The sequence below is a fragment of the Tamandua tetradactyla genome, chromosome 5 (assembly GCF_023851605.1).
Source record: "Tamandua tetradactyla isolate mTamTet1 chromosome 5, mTamTet1.pri, whole genome shotgun sequence".
NCBI lineage: Eukaryota > Metazoa > Chordata > Mammalia > Pilosa > Myrmecophagidae > Tamandua > Tamandua tetradactyla.
This window is the reverse complement of record NC_135331.1, coordinates 105,112,118-105,128,003: the sequence shown is the minus strand read 5'-3', so window position 1 is coordinate 105,128,003 and position 15,886 is coordinate 105,112,118. Positions and strand designations below refer to the sequence as shown.

The 15,886-nt window shown below is 39.6% G+C and overlaps 1 protein-coding gene across 3 annotated transcripts in view; it reads left to right on the top strand.

Moving 5' to 3' along the window:
• Positions 1-13,144, top strand: part of TNFRSF21 (TNF receptor superfamily member 21) — a 71,531-nt gene extending 58,387 nt beyond the window's left edge. For all 3 annotated transcript variants that reach the window (XM_077161994.1, XM_077161996.1, XM_077161995.1), the window contains exons 5-6: positions 8,958-9,186; positions 12,835-13,144. In XM_077161994.1, coding sequence (XP_077018109.1) covers positions 8,958-9,186; positions 12,835-13,064 — 459 coding nt within the window. In that variant the 3' untranslated portion in view covers positions 13,065-13,144. The remainder of the gene's footprint in view (positions 1-8,957; positions 9,187-12,834) is intronic.
• Positions 13,145-15,886: the final 2,742 nt, after the last annotated feature.

The following is a 15,886-nucleotide window of genomic DNA, read 5'->3' as shown; positions in this document are numbered from 1 at the left end:
TGGAGTTTAATATCCTTCTCCCCAACACACAATTTTTTCCTTTTCCTTTTTTCCCCTCCCTCTCTCCCTCTCTTCCTTCCTTTCTTCCTTTTTTAAGATTTTAGCCTTTAAGGATGAGTTGGGTTAATACAGGCCATTTATTTAGCAGCTCTAATTGAGTACCTATTTTATATTCAGCCCTGTACCAGGTACTGGAGGTACTACATCAAAACAAAAAAGCCGGGACTCTGCCCTCCAGGTGCTGACCACGTTATAGGAAGTGTACCTATGAGCCAAACTTTAGAATATGTTCTGTGAAACTGATTCAGAGGGATTAAAGTGGGCTTTTATTTTTTCCTGAGATGCAGTAGGTCAATATTCAGAAAAGAGTGAGCTTCAGTTGATGATGTTTTTACCCCTTTAATTCACACACTCACAGGCTTTCTCAAAAACTGTGCTGGGAGCAAATCAGAATCAATATTGTGAAAAGAAGCCTCTTTACTCCCTCAATTATCAGTGCTGTAGAACTTATTTTCAATTTTGTTTTTAAGCCAAAACCTGTATCTGGGTAAAGCTTAATACCTTCTACCTATGACCTGGCTTCTCTACCCTGGTTAGTGAGACTGTCTCTGTGGCTAAATTGATCTGTTACAACCCAACGGCCAGTAAAGTTGCTGGGGAGGGATCCTATCATGGGCAGCAGTGGATTTTATTATGCAGCAGTTAATTTCAGTGTTTCAATGACTTATTCTTTACCACTTCCTTGGGAGGGAAAGCTGTCACTCCTGATTTTTCCATTAAAACAATTCTGTCACAAAGGGAACTTGGAGTTATCCATAATTGGGCTGAATTTGGGGACAGGTTGAAATTACCAACAATTAAAATAACTTATCACCAAAAAAGTTCTCGAAAAAAAGCATGGGGAAAGATTTTATGTTTTTATAATAAAAAAAATGTAGGTAAAGCTTTTCTAAGAATGATATAAAATACAGAGGATATACAAGAAAAATTCAAGTGACAATAACTTTATAAGCCAGAAGATACCATACAAAAAAGACAAAATAACAACTAGGGGAAATTGTTTGCAACATAGGCTTGTCTTACAATATAAAGAGCTTTTGCAGATTCTTGAAGAAGGAGACCAACAGACTAAAAGAAAAATGCACAGTCTGTGGAAAAGGCAGTTCTCTGAAAAGGAGATTCAGAAGGTTCTTAAACACATAATGATTTTTAAACCTCCCTCCCAATAAGAAAAAATCAAATTAAAACCTACAGTGAGGTACCATTTTTAACCTTTCATGCTGGCAAAGAAGAAAGGATATGATAACAAATACACGAGTTGTGAGGGCGAAGGAAAAGAGCAACTATTGCTGATGGATGTGAAAATGAATCCAGCACAGTTCTGGCAGTATCTATAAAAATATGCTGGATGATCCATAATTCCACTTCTGGGAATGTGGTCTACATATATCCCCACATACATGCAGAATGATGCGAGTATAAGAATATCCCGTGTAGCATCATACAAATCGCCTTCAGTAGGGAACTGGTTATAAGTTATAGAGCATCCCTATAGTGGAACAGAATGCATATGTCAAAAGGAGTGAATCAGCTCTTTATATTCTATTCTCAAGAAGTGTCTTTAAGTAAAAAGCAAGATATAAAACAGTATGTACACTATGCTCTCATATTGGTGTTAAAAAGAAAAAGCCAGAGTAGAGTAGAGAACATATATACCTATTTGTCGTCGGTGTAAGTATAGTCTCTCTTTGGAGAGAGCACAGAACAGTTGGTAACGATAATTGACTGGGAAGGGAACTGGGAAAGCAGACAGCTGGAAGTCATAAGTTGAGGTCAGAGGATAAGGAGAGAAGTATGGTTTCTGTATCCCCTTTTGAACCTTTGGAATTACGTGTTATGTGTATTCTAGTGCTCAGTGCATGAACCCAGTTAATGTACTTATTACTACTTTAATCAAATTTGGCAGGTTCAAAAACCATGACTCACAAAGATGAGCTTGGACCTTCTTACCTCAATGCTATGAGTTTCCTTAACAGTTATTTGCTGTCCTGCACAAAGCAGGCTTATAAGGTTCATGCAACCTCTTTATCTTGGTTAGGATTGTCCAAAGTCTTTCTTGTGGGAAGGGCTTCTGAACAGGTCTCAAAGTTTAAAGAAACTCAAGGAATTTCCAAGAGAACATGATCTAATGTTGATAGAGGTGAGCTTTTACAAGGTTTGGCGACATATTCAAATGTGAATGAGGGCCCCAGCTCTGAACCGAGAAGGCCCATTTACTCACTGTCCCTGCTTCCTTTTTTGAGAAAGCTAGTCAGTGAGTCAGCTCAGGGCGGCAATGGCATAACCGTTGATGTCAGCAGCCCGAACAGCCTGCAGACTCCCGTGCCAGCAGCTGGGTGGTGCACACCCTCCCTCCTTCCCTCTGGAGCCAGCTGGTTCTTACCAGCTTTGGCAGCTCCATGCTGTGCTTCTTGTTTCGGCTTCCTGTGGGTTTTCCCATGTGCATCCAGGAGCAGAAGCAGTTCTCTTGCTTGGGGAAGGATTGCCTACCAACACCTTGACTTCAACATGGTGAATTTACAGCATTTGGGGTTCAATTTTGAAATTAATTCATAGATATGATCAGGATTAACAGATGACATATGTACACCTAAGACTACAGCATCTTCCTTGGTTGGTGTTTTGGAAGCTTAGAGGAAGTAATACACCAAGGCCAGCTGACCTGTAGGCTTAAGTAATATTGCAGTTGAGACAAAATCTTTTCATTATCCGGTTATGAACAGATGTAGGGTGGGGTATCTTTTAAAATAACTCTCTGCTTGCTTTGGTATTTTTTGGCCAAGTTAATCCTGAGGTCCTCCTGGATGGTGGACGAGAGTGTCCCACAGGCCCTTAGCTCACCTGGCCAGCACACATCTCAGGTTCATTCAATTCTGCTACCTTTATTGGCCTGCTGACCTGTTGGCATTGGGTTCCTGTTCTGCTGCCATCCTGTGACCTCCAGTGACCCCTGGGAGCACTAGACACCTGAAGACCCTCGATGTTTACTTGCCATTTGATGATTGAGATTTAACTGTTAGCCTCTTCTCTATTTATACAAGGGAAACACTGCCTTACCTTCCTCTCCTGTGGGCCTGGCTGGGCAGGAAAAAGAAGCCAGCAGGAAAGAAGACAAAGGGCTTGGACTAAACAATCAGGAACCTAGGGAAAGTTGAGGGAATTATTGTCTTAAGGTTATTGGCTCTTTACCCTTCTTTTTTCCCTCAACTTCTTTAAATAAAACTTTTGAAACCAAAAATTTGAAAGCACAGTATAAAAAATGCCCATAATCACTGAGATTCAATAATTATTCACATTTTGACATATTTACTTCATTAACATATATGTGTGTGTGTGTGTATATACATATATATGTCTAGTCCATATTCCCATTTCCAAGGCAGCCACCTGAATTTCTTATAACTGGTCACCCTTCTTTTAAGGTATAGGAACCAGCATTTTTTCCCTCTCTCTCTTAACATTTTCTTTTTTATTTGGAAAAACATCTGCTGAGTAAATATGTGCTATTCTTGCCAGGGCCCCTTACTCTGGATTGGACTTAATGAGGATTCACACTCAGAAGAATAATCTGAAAGTCGTTGCCTCTTATTATCATGGACTTTAAAGAAAAACCTACTTATTTTTCCCTTTTTTGTATGAGGGCAATTCATTTTATTTTTCTAAGGGATAAATCACTGAATTACGGGTATTCTTCAGTATCTCTGTATAGCAATTGACTACATTCAGATAAATTTTTGAGATAGGGCTGCTAACCCTCCTTAGGAATCTGAACAGCCTCATTTATATCTGAAATCCTGCAACCAAATGGATTTGGATAACAAAGCATTTCTTTATTATTTGAATTCTTTCTCTCCAAACACAGAGACCAAAGTGATTTGGACATTAAGAGATACTTACATGACAAGAAAGGTAGCACTGTTTTTCGTTTTGTTTTGTGTTCAGAGCCCAACTGTACATGCCTGAATAGACCTGTAGGAAGCCATGAAAACTGATCTGCTCTTAATTGCCTGGGCAACTGGGAGAACAGGGGAACCAAGCTTGAGATAACATTGTAATCCTTAAATAGTTATAATTTTACATTTATTTGTGACTTTCTTTTGGGATGAAGGTAGAAATTGAATTTAGTAGAAATTGAATTTGTTTTTGTAACGGGTCACTGGTCTGTTGGGATCTGAAATATTTGCAAATGGAAACAAACGTTATTTGCTACAGTTGAAGTATCTGGTACTTAGAGAACCTCTAATATTTATCTTAGGGCAGTCTTCCAGCCAGAGTATGAACTCTGCCATTGAACTACAGGTCTTTGTAGATCCTGCCTTGGTTGAGGGAGCAGGACAGTTGCTGTGGTACTGTATTCCTTGGATCCTGTTTACAGGGGTTGTCAATTTTCCTGCGTGGAGTGGACTCAGACATTGAGATGACACAGCTCAGCAAAGAGGATAACTTTGAAAGTAGATGGATCTGGTCTTGAATCCTAGCTCTGTAAGCTTGGGCAAGTTACTTAAACCTCTTTGGACCTCAGTTTCCTCATCTGTAAAATGGAGCTAATAAGACTGCCTTAGCAGCCAAGGGATTATGAGAATTTATGTGGAATTATCAACATAGTTTTGGTAATGGCTTATTAAATTCCCTGTTTGTTTACTGGATCTCAGTAACCTGCTGGTCAACTCAGAATAGCAAATAGCTTCAACTGCATTTAGCATATAGACTTTTTAAAAACTATTAAGTGTGACAGAACTCTTCCTTCTAAGTGTTGGAGGTCTGAAGGAAAAGTTAAGCTGAAACAGTGACTTGACTGCAAGGACCTTTCTTTCTGGAAATTAATCCACGAGGGGGTGTGGGGGGGGGGTTGGGTGGGCACAAGGAATCCAGCTGGTTAGTTGCAGAGCCAGGGGGGTTAAGTTGAATTGTTTTAGCAACCTGACAAGGAACATCCAGGCTGGGTGATTAATGTTTCATTTCAGGAGGTCATTGATGCATTAAAGTTGTTAATTATTTTTGTAAAAACAGATTGAGTAACCACAGGAAGATTGTAATTGTGTAGTAATTAAAAATAACTTGACAGTAAACTTTAGTTGAGTGGACCAGTTAGGAGTAACCTGAAAGGACAAAGGAGTTGGGGGTATGGGGTGAGAGGGGGAAGGATGAAATAGCAATAGATGAAACAAATAATAATAAATCATCATTTGAACTGAAAGAACTTAGAGATGGCCTAGTATGACATTCTTTTTAGTTTAGAAATGATGAATCAGCTCCAAGGAGGGAAATAGTTTCTCTAAGACCACACAGCTAGCTAGTAGCATGTCTCCGTTCTCCCCTTACACTGATTTTCCAGGATTTTCATGACTGATTTTTAGGAGGTAACTGTAGTGAACCTGAAATGCATGCTGAAAAAAAGGCTTCTGGGGCTGGCATTCTTGGCTCATGCCTACCTACAGAGTACACCGGGAATGCAGCTAGATTCTAGGAAAGTAGATAACTCAAAAATCTTGTTTGATTTGTATTCCACGCTCATCGTCAATAAGGTTTGGAAGGATGTTCCTTTTCCATTCATAGTTGTACCATCCCCAGGGCTGGGAAATATTTAAATCTCCCACAGCGAGTCATCTGTAGGAAAGACCAATCAACAGAGAAGGGAATTTTCAGTTTGATATTAAAAGTAGAGAATTAGTTTTTGAGCTTCAGTTCAGGTTATTTAGTTGCACATTCAGGGTGGGTGCTTCAGTTTTAGAGGGCTTGATGTGGTGTGTGTGGAGACCTGTCTCATTGTAATATCCAGTTATAAGTTAAATGAGTGTTCTCACAAACAACTGCTACAAACTTCTGTAGCCCACAGGTGTTCAGGTGCACACATTTTAAGCAATATCCTACTCACCTAATCTCTTTGGAGGGTTTCCTGTAGTCAGCGGTGGTGGCAATCAGAAAGGAAAATAATTAGGTCCGGAACTAAGCTATAGGTGTGATTTCACTGTTGAGTAAGGTGAACCATTTTTTCCTTTCTCTTATCAGTGGGAACCTCATTCTCCCTGCCCCCTCTTTTAATCTTACTGTCTTTACATCATTCTTGGAGTCTTCCAAGTTAGTGTGATTTAATTTACCTCATGGCTACAAAGCAAAAAGAGCTGTACTTTTCAAGTTTCTCCAGGGGGGCTTCTGGTATCTGGTTGACACATTGCCTTCATGGGCCAAGTTTTCTCAGAGGCCTTTCTTTGAAGTCTAAATATCAGTAAGTTGGGGAGAGTATAACCCTTTTGTGTCCATGAATACATAAGAAAAGTATAGAGAAGAGTTTAGCCTTGAAGATGATCTCCTGACTATCCTGTTTCTTGACTACCAGTGTAAATAAGAGCTGCTGCAGCCACAATATTTTCAAGTTAGCAGAAGGAAAATAACTTAGTGGTGACTGCTTTTTAAAATAACATTTATTGTTTCTTCAAATGGTAAAAGTTAATATGTCCCTGTAGAAAATTTGGAAAACTGGAAGGAGGATAAGGAATAAATTGTTACTTATAATCTATTTTGTGGATATTCTGATAAATTTATACACAAAGCTTTTGTAAGATAAGACCCTTTTCTATGGGAATCTGACTTTTGTTTGGAATATTTGTCTTCTCAGTTAGTATCTGAGTCTTATTATAAGTGTTATTCACTTGCTGTAAACTCAGAATACTGAACCATGGACTTTCAGAATTAATAAAATAGAGAATTAATTTATTGTACATATCCTGATGACTCAATTTTCTGATAAGAGATCATAGGTAACAGAATGCCTAACAGCATTGCAGTGTTGCAAACCAGCTTTGATAGATGTTGCAGATATTATGGTAAAGGGAAGAAAATAAGTTTCGAGGAGCAATTTTTTCTTATCTTTGGGAAAAAATGCAAATAACTTTAGACAAATTTAGAATGCAAGCAGCTACTGTTACACCAATTAAGGAATACTTATGCTTAGTTAAGTATAGGCTACTTAGTAGCTGAGTAGAGTTTCTAGAAGAGATGATTGTCGGTGTCTGGCTTTGGCTGTGGTTGTTCAGCCTCATTGTGATGATGCTAAAACCATTTCCTAGGGACATGTTCATATTCACCTGACTCGTTAATTACAGGAAAGCATCAATTCACCATTCTCTCATTCCAAATGATGTCAGATCCCATGTGCTTAATTTCCACTGATAGAAGCCATTTGGCAAAAGGGGAAAAAATCAAAATATTTAAAGTTGTGAACTAATAGAATTTAGGAAATAAAGTGGGTGGACTTCTTTTGGTTTGATGGCATGTGATTTGTGGGTGGGAATTTCTTTTTAAAGCAAGAACAGTGCTCATATTGACTGAGCATGTCTTCCAATGTAATGTCTCTGAGAATCGGAGCATAGACAAATGTTCTTTGTCTAATTGAGTGAATAAGAAATGTGCATTGGCATGAATGGCCATGTACATTTTCATGGAGTAGGGACACATGCCAGGCCCTATTCAATTAAAATTTAAAAACCACATGCATAAAACGTGTCTGTGAGTCAGGAGGGGGCCACTGGGAATGCATGTTATACAAGTCTTAAACTTTCTCTGGAAGCAGAAGCAGGGGGTGGGTGGTGGTACAGAGGAAAAATGCTGTTGGTCCATGAGACACATGCAGTTATCTGTGGTCTTCAGAATCTGCAATCAGTTGCAAGGATTTCTCAGGTTTTAGAAGTTGTAAAAGAGGTGGTTGGGTTTGTTCTGTGCCTTATCTAACCATCTACTGTAATACTTTACCATGAGAATCCTTATCTTCCTTGCTGAAGAGATCGAAAGCATTTCACTTAGAGTGAGTCAGATGATATGGATTCTAAAGGGCAGTGTACGTCACTTCCTGACCCCTGCCCTGTGTGATCTGGCCGTCCGGCCCCCAGGTTTTCATACACTCTGGAAGAGCCAGTATAAAGGTAGTATCAGTGGACTAGGAGATGTCACAAGTGGCTGCCACAGCTCGAAAGCACCGTCTAATGTGAAAGCATGCAAGAGCAGCACTGTCAGGCAGAACTGAGTTGAGCTCTGGTCCTTATTTGTCTCACCTGTAAAATGGGGCGCTACGCCTATCTCTTCTCCCCTTCTCCACTGTACATGCCCTGCCCCTGGTACAAGCTGTGACCATACTTCTTTTTCTGGCTACTGTAGAAACAGCCTAACTCTCTCCCTACCTTCATTCTTGCCTCCCCAAGATTCATTCTCCACGCATCAGCCACGTGGCCATGAAGGCACACTGTCTCTTTCTAAAACCATGTTGTTTGCTGACCTGCTATTGTATCTCTGCGACCACTCCAGAGAGCAAGCTTCACAATTTCCATAGGTCCTTAGAGCTGATGCCCTGGCTATAGCAGGATGGTTTTCAACCTCCCTTCCACCTGTTTTGCCTCTGGTTTTCTGTTCTCATTCTTTTAAGCAGTTTTATTTAATCCCACAGTCAGGAGACATGGAATTTAGTCTTAGTTCGGCCATTTACTTGTTGTGGGTCCTTAATTAAGACAGTTATTTAACTTCTCCAGGCCCCAGTTCCCTTATCTGCAGAGGGAGAGCAGTATACTAAATCCTATCTAAGACCCCTTCCAGGTATTGAAATGATATTTAAGCTGGGACTCTTCCTCCTCACAGCATGTCCAGTTCCATGTCCCTGGGGTATAACCAGTGCCCACAGTTTGGTGACTATGCTTCCTAACTCTCTGTGCTCATACATATCCTCATAGGTGTTTTTAATGGGTTTACAAATATGTGTGTGCCTAGCAATAATATAAATTTACGGAATATCGAAAGGTGAGGATTTATGTATAAAATATCAAGTGGAAAAAGCAATTTCCTTGTTTGTTTTTTCCCTCTATAACCTTTGAAGTACAGAGTTTAAAATTTTCTCTTGTTCTCTCCCGCAGTTGGAAACTGACAAACTGGCTCTCCCGACGAGCCCCAATCCACTTAGCCCAAGCCCCATCCTCAGCCCCAACAAGAAACTTGAGAACTCTACTCTCCTGACGGTGGAGCCTTCCCCCCTGGACAAGAGCAAGGGCTTCTTCGTGGATGAGTCTGAGCCCCTTCTGCGCTGTGACTCCACCTCCAGCGGCTCCTCCGCGCTGAGCAGGACCGGCTCCTTCATTACCAAAGGTACCGACGGGGCAGCTCAGGTCCCAACTGGGTCCCAACTCTTATCTTCCCTCCTTCCCTGTAAGAGTCCTTCGGGGTTTCTCCCTCGGCAGGTCCACTGTCGGGGTTGTCCTTGAGCCATTTGAATAACCTGCCCAGAGAAAACTGCTCAGGCTTCCAAGATGAGATGGGTCCCGGGACACCCTGGGCGTGGCCCAGGAGGACAGCTCTAGAAAATCTTTACACCTCCTCAGTGCCTGGCCGAGAGCTCGTGTGGAGGAGTAGTGTCGCCCTTTCTCCTCACGATGCTATCCAATGTGGGTTTCCGGCAAGGTCTGATAAAATGTAGTCTGACAGGTTTCTTGAAAATTATTTACCAGACTTGCTGAGTGTAAGGATTTTAAAGCGTAACCTATCTTGAGAGTTGGAAAGTTCAGGCTTTCATGACTTAAATTGATCCTCAAATTCGTTCTGTTAAGCTAGGTTGCAAAGAGCAATGCTTTACCAATTATGGATTGGTACATTTGGGAAATATTTTGCCACTTAATTTTTAATAGCAGTATGGAGAATTCGCATACTCAATATATTGAGGATAGATCTCTGTTAGTTATTTCCTGGTTTGTGTAGTTTTGCTTATATTTTATGTTACATTTTATAAAATTTGCATGTTTATCTTCTATGTGCTTTCTATATTTATAGTCGTCCATTTTATATTTTATAATTGCGTTAATGTTTTATGTTACATATTATATTTTAGAGAAAGCTTTTTATAATAATAATAAAAGTTGTGATTCCTTCCTCATAGTAAGCTATGACCCAAGAAGCAATGTTTTCTTATTTATGTGCTTTCGCTCTCTCTCAGCAATTTTAGTTTTAGACCATTGCAATATAATTAGAATGGGAGGTGAGCAGACCTTAACTCAGAATTCTGATCATTTGGCAAAGGGATGGGATGATGAACATCTTTGTATAGTAAACACGATACAGTAGTAAAAATTTTTATTTTTATTTTTTTGAGTGTCTTTAAATATTCAGCATTCTCCATCTGTGTTTTAGAAGATTTTTTTTGTAGTTCTAATGCATTTTATTTACTTATAATTTTTTTATTAATTAAAAAAATTAAGTAACACAACATTTAGAAATCATTCCGTTCTACATATACAATCAGTAATTCTTAATATCATCACATAGATGCATATTCATCGTTTCTTAGTACATTTGCATCGATTTAGAAAAAGAAATAGAAAGACAACAGAAAAAGAAATAAAACGATAATAGAGGGAAAAAAGAAAAAAAAAGAAAAAAGAAGAAAAAAAAAACTATACCTCAGATGCAGCTTCATTCGGTGTTTTAACCTAATTACATTACAATTAGGTAGTATTGTGCTATCCATTTCTGAGTTTTTGTATCCAGTCTTGTTGCACAGTCTGTATCCCTTCAGCTCCAATTACCCATTATCTTACCCTATTTCTATTTCCTGATGGTCTCTGTTACCAATGACATATTCCAAGATTATTCTCTAATGTCGGTTCACATCAGTGGGACCATACAGTATTTGTCCTTTGTTTTTTGGCTAGTCTCACTCAGCATAATGTTCTCTAGGTCCATCCATGTTATTACATGCTTCATAAGTTTATTCTGTCTTAAAGCTGCCTAATATTCCATTGTATGTATATACCACAGTTTGTTTAACCACTCATCTGTTGATGGACATTTTGGCTGTTTCCACCTCTTGGCAATTGTAAGTAATGCTGCTATAAACATTGGTGTGCAAATGTCCATTTGTGCCTTTACCCTTAAGTCCTTTGAGTAGATACCTAGCAATGATATTGCTGGGTCGTATGGCAATTATATATTCAGCTTTTTGAGGAACCACCAAACTGCCTTCCACAGTGGTTGCACCATTTGACATTCCCACCAACAGTGGATAAGTGTGCCTCTTTCTCCACATCCTCTCCAGCACTTGTCATTTTCTGTTTTGTTGATAATGGCCATTCTGGTGGGTGTGAGATGATATGTCATTGTGGTTTTGATTTGCATTTCTCTAATGGCCAGGGACATTGAGCATCTCTTCATGTGCCTTTTGGCCATTTGTATTTCCTCTTCTGAGAGGTGTCTGTTCAAGTCTTTTTCCCATTTTGTAACTGGATTGGCTGTCTTTTTGTTGTTGAGTTGAACAATCTCTTCATAAATTCTGAATACTAGACCTTTATCTGATATGTCGTTTCCAAATATTGTCTCCCATTGTGTAGGCTGTCTTTCTGCTTTCTTGATGAAGTTCTTTGATGCACAAAAGTGTTTAATTTTGAGGAGTTCCCATTTCTTTCTTTCTTTCTTCAGTGCTCTTGCTTTAGGTTTAAGGTCCATAAAACCGCCTCCAATTGTAAGAGTCATAAGATATCTCCCTACCTTTTCCTCTAACTGTTTTATGGTCTTAGACCTAATGTTTAGATCTTTGATCCATTTTGAGTTAACTTTTGTATAGGGTGTGAGATACGGGTCCTCTTTCATTCTTTTGCATATGGATATCCAGTTCTCTAGGCACCATTTATTGAAGAGACTGTTCTGTCCCAGGTGAGTTGGCTTGACTGCCTTATCAAAGATCAAATGTCCATAGATGAGAGGGTCTATATCTGAGCACTCTATTCGATTCCATTGGTCGATATATCTATCTTTATGCCAATACCATGCTGTTTTGACCACGGTGGCTTCATAATATGCCTTAAAGTCAGGCAGCATGAGACCTCCAGCTTCGTTTTTTTTCCTCAAGCTACTTTTAGCAATTCGGGGCACCCTGCCCTTCCAGATAAATTTGCTTATTGGTTTTTCTATTTATGAAAAATAAGTTGTTGGGATTTTGATTGGTATTGCGTTGAATCTGTAAATCAATTTAGGTAGAATTGACATCTTAACTATATTTAGTCTTCCAATCCATGAATACGGTATGCCCTTCCATCTACTTAGGTCTTCTGTGATTTCTTTTAACAGTTTTTTGTAGTTTTCTTTGTATAGGTCTTTTGTCTCTTTAGTTAAATTTATTCCTAAGTATTTTATTCTTTTAGTTGCAATTGTAAATGGAATTCATTTCTTGATTTCCCCCTTAGCTTGTTCATTGCTAGTGTATAGAAACACTACAGATTTTTGAATGTTGATCTTATAACCTGCTACTTTGCTGTACTCATTTATTAGCTCTAGTAGTTTTGCTGTGGATTTTTCAGGGTTTTCGACATATAGTATCATATCGTCTGCAAACAGTGATAGTTTTACTTCTTCCTTTCCAATTTTGATGCCTTGTATTTCTTTTTCTTGTCTAATTGCTCTGTCTAGAACCTCCAACATGATGTTGAATAATGCATTTTAGAAGAATTTTGAAGAGATCATTTAAGTTTAGGCAAATGCTATTAACACACCGCCCATCTATTTAAGCAGGTCCTTGCCTGCTCTCTATTCGGCAAATCTTGTTTGTGTATATCTTATGTGAATTGCAAGTAAAAACTCCTGTGTTGTTTAAAACAGGCCAGAGGTTTACTCACTCGCTTATCTTATGTGTTTGTGTAAAGGAAGAGGAAGGGACAAGCTTGGGAGAGGGCAGATGGCACTCTTAGCCCCACTTCTTCCCCTGCATGGGCCCATCACAGCTGTTCCCTTCTCTTCCCTCTCTCCCTGCAGAAAAGAAAGACACAGTGTTGCGGCAGGTACGCCTGGACCCCTGCGACTTGCAGCCTATCTTTGACGACATGCTCCATATCCTGAATCCCGAGGAGCTGCGGGTGATTGAAGAGATTCCCCAGGCTGAGGACAAACTGGACCGGCTATTTGAGATTATTGGAGTCAAGAGCCAGGAAGCCAGCCAGACCCTTCTGGACTCTGTTTATAGCCATCTTCCTGACCTATTGTAGAACACTACGGCACCACACTCTGGAATATTACTCAATTTAGTGGCAGGGTGTTAATTGTTTTGTTTTTTTGTTTTTGATTTTTTGGTGTGTGTGCGTGCGTGCGTGTGTTTAACAGAATATATGGCCAGTGTTTGAGTTCTTCCTTTTAAAATATAGTTTTTTTTTTAACCCTCCTGGGAAGTTAGTTTATAAACCTTTTCAGTTATAAAGGTATAACTGTTGCAGAATACCTACCACTAAAGTTTTTTAAGTTCCATATTTTCTCGGTTTTGCCTTCTTATGTATTTTCAGAATTGTTCTGTGCACTTTAAATTCACTTAACTTACCATAAATGCAGTGTGACTTTTCCTGCACGCTGGATTTTGAGGCTCTTACCTTCTTAAATGTATAATGGCATCATCGTGTGACTTCTTCATGCCTCTCAACATCCACGCCTCTTTTTTTATTGTTACTATTATTATTATTTGTCATTTACAGATTTTCTTAAGGGTGAAGGAAACTTAAAACCCTGTTGAGTTACTGTAATGTGATTAGTTTTGAGTTATCTCTTTAATATGTCTTATTGTATCGTTTATATTCATGACTGAAACTTGACCGCACTGTTGCTGATTGTATGGTTTTCACCTGGACACCATGTAGACCGCTTGATAACTTGTGCTTCTCATGCTAACATGCTGTAGGCTGGAGAAATGAAATCCTCAAGCTATCAGGGCTTGCCATTTAAGTGGCATGACAACTGGGCCACCAAAGAATTTGAACTTCATCTTTTAGGGATTGAGCTGTTCTGGAATATATTTGCTGCACGTTGGAAGGTCAAAATTAAGTCCCAGTGGCATCTTTTCCATAGAGAATTCACCCAGCTTTGCTTTGAAAGATGTCTTGTTTTTTATACACACATAGTCAACAGGTCCAGTGAGTCCACCAGATCTTGGTCTTGGCTGGGTCTCCTATATCATCCAATCACTTTAATTAAAAATGGCTGCAGCTGTAAGAACTCTTGTCTCATATATTTGCAACTATGCTCCCGTTTATAAACACACTGTCTAATGCTCAGTTGCAAGATTCTAATGCAAAGGTGGGGCCGACTGCCTTTGTGTGGGCTGAGCAGGGGGTGGTGGGTAGTGGTGAGGGACAAATATCTGAAAAATGCCTTCAAGTGTACTAATTTATTAATAAATATTAGGTGTTTGTTACTTGAGTAGTATGAGTGTGTTTAATACTTAGCTTTCCTGCCTTGAACTTGTGCTCAAGTTAAAACTCTTTGCTTAGTCTCTCGGAAAACTGTGTGTCTTCTCAAACCTCAGCCTTTCTAATCTATGAATTGTGCAAATTAACAGAAGTTTGCATCTGGAGAGGTACTCGGGGTTCAAAAAGGAGAAGTCTGATGAAGATTACCAAACATGTCCTAGCCTTTTAGGCTCTTGTTTTTGACATTGTCCCCATTTTAAGAAAAGAGGATTTGGAGGTGGAGAGGTAGGGTGGCATGTATATTTTTCTCCCTCATTTCCATTTAGGAAATTTACCAAATGTGGGAAGGGTCTATACAAGTTCACTGGCTTCTGTGTGAATCCTCATTGCCCTTGAGTAACTTCATGGCCTCTCTTGGCAGATTGCGGTCTCACATGGTTGGAATAAATTAAGTATTCATCATGCGTCCCCCTCAGCCGGGAGCCCTAGACTCATGCATTCTACCAGCCGAAAACTCAGCAGTTTTGTGTTCCTCTTTCAGTGAGAAACCAGAAGTGGGCCGCCTTGTCTGAACTCTTTGATACCCATGTCAGCGACATTCAAGAACTTTCCTGGTTTCATCCAGTTGGACATGCTTGATTTTAGAGAACTACTCTTGCATTTGGTTTCACTGCTTCTCATGCCAGGTTTCTCCTCCTCTTTTCTAGATAGATGGCAGGGATTCTTCACAAAAGCGAAGAAGTAATGCTAGCTAGAAAGCATCATAGATGGGAGTGGAGGAGACAGATTCTTTGTCCAGAGGACTTCAAGACCATTTATTTTATGTGGGCATGAAAAACATGAATCAGGGGTCTAGTTAGTGTGTTAGTAGATTATTCATAGCCTAGGTGATGACTTTCATTAATAACTCATATTTATACAGGGCTTTGTACTTTAAAAGTGCTTTTTACATTATCTGATTGAATCCTTACAACTATCCTATAAAATAGGTATTATTATTATCCTCAGTTTACAGATGAGAAAATGAGTTTATAGAGTGTAGGGAACTTGCTAAAGGCCGTACAGCACAGTTGTACAGGTCAGACTTGAACACAGGTCTTCTGCCTGACTGTTCACTCTGTTCTGACTTTTCACAGTTCAGGACCAGAAATCCCTGGTCAGGCTGCAATAACTGTTAAGAGACCACAGTAATGAAATTTAAATGGGCCGTAAGTAAAGCCCTACACTAATTGTGACAATTTAGAAATGGGATGACGTCTCCTGATGACCAATGGGAATGAGACGTAGGGATTGTGGTTAAAAAAGGAAGCTTTCTATTGAACTAACATGAGACATAGTTTTTTTGGGGGAGGGGCGGGGAGTTGCGTGGTTGAGGAATCAAACCCAGGTCCCCAGCATGACAGGCGAGAGAATTCGACCACCCAACTCCCTTTGCACTGCCCAGTATGTAGCTTTTTAAAACATGTAAATGTGGTCTCCAGCTGCAGTATTAAAAAATTCAATGTTCCAATCAGAGTAGAGATGATAATCACATTTGTACACCGTGTTGGTTGCATCGGAGATACTCTGATTTGGGCTGCCTTGCTTTGAGGGGTACGGCTGAACGGGAAGTTTTCAGTGATGGAGTGAGGAGG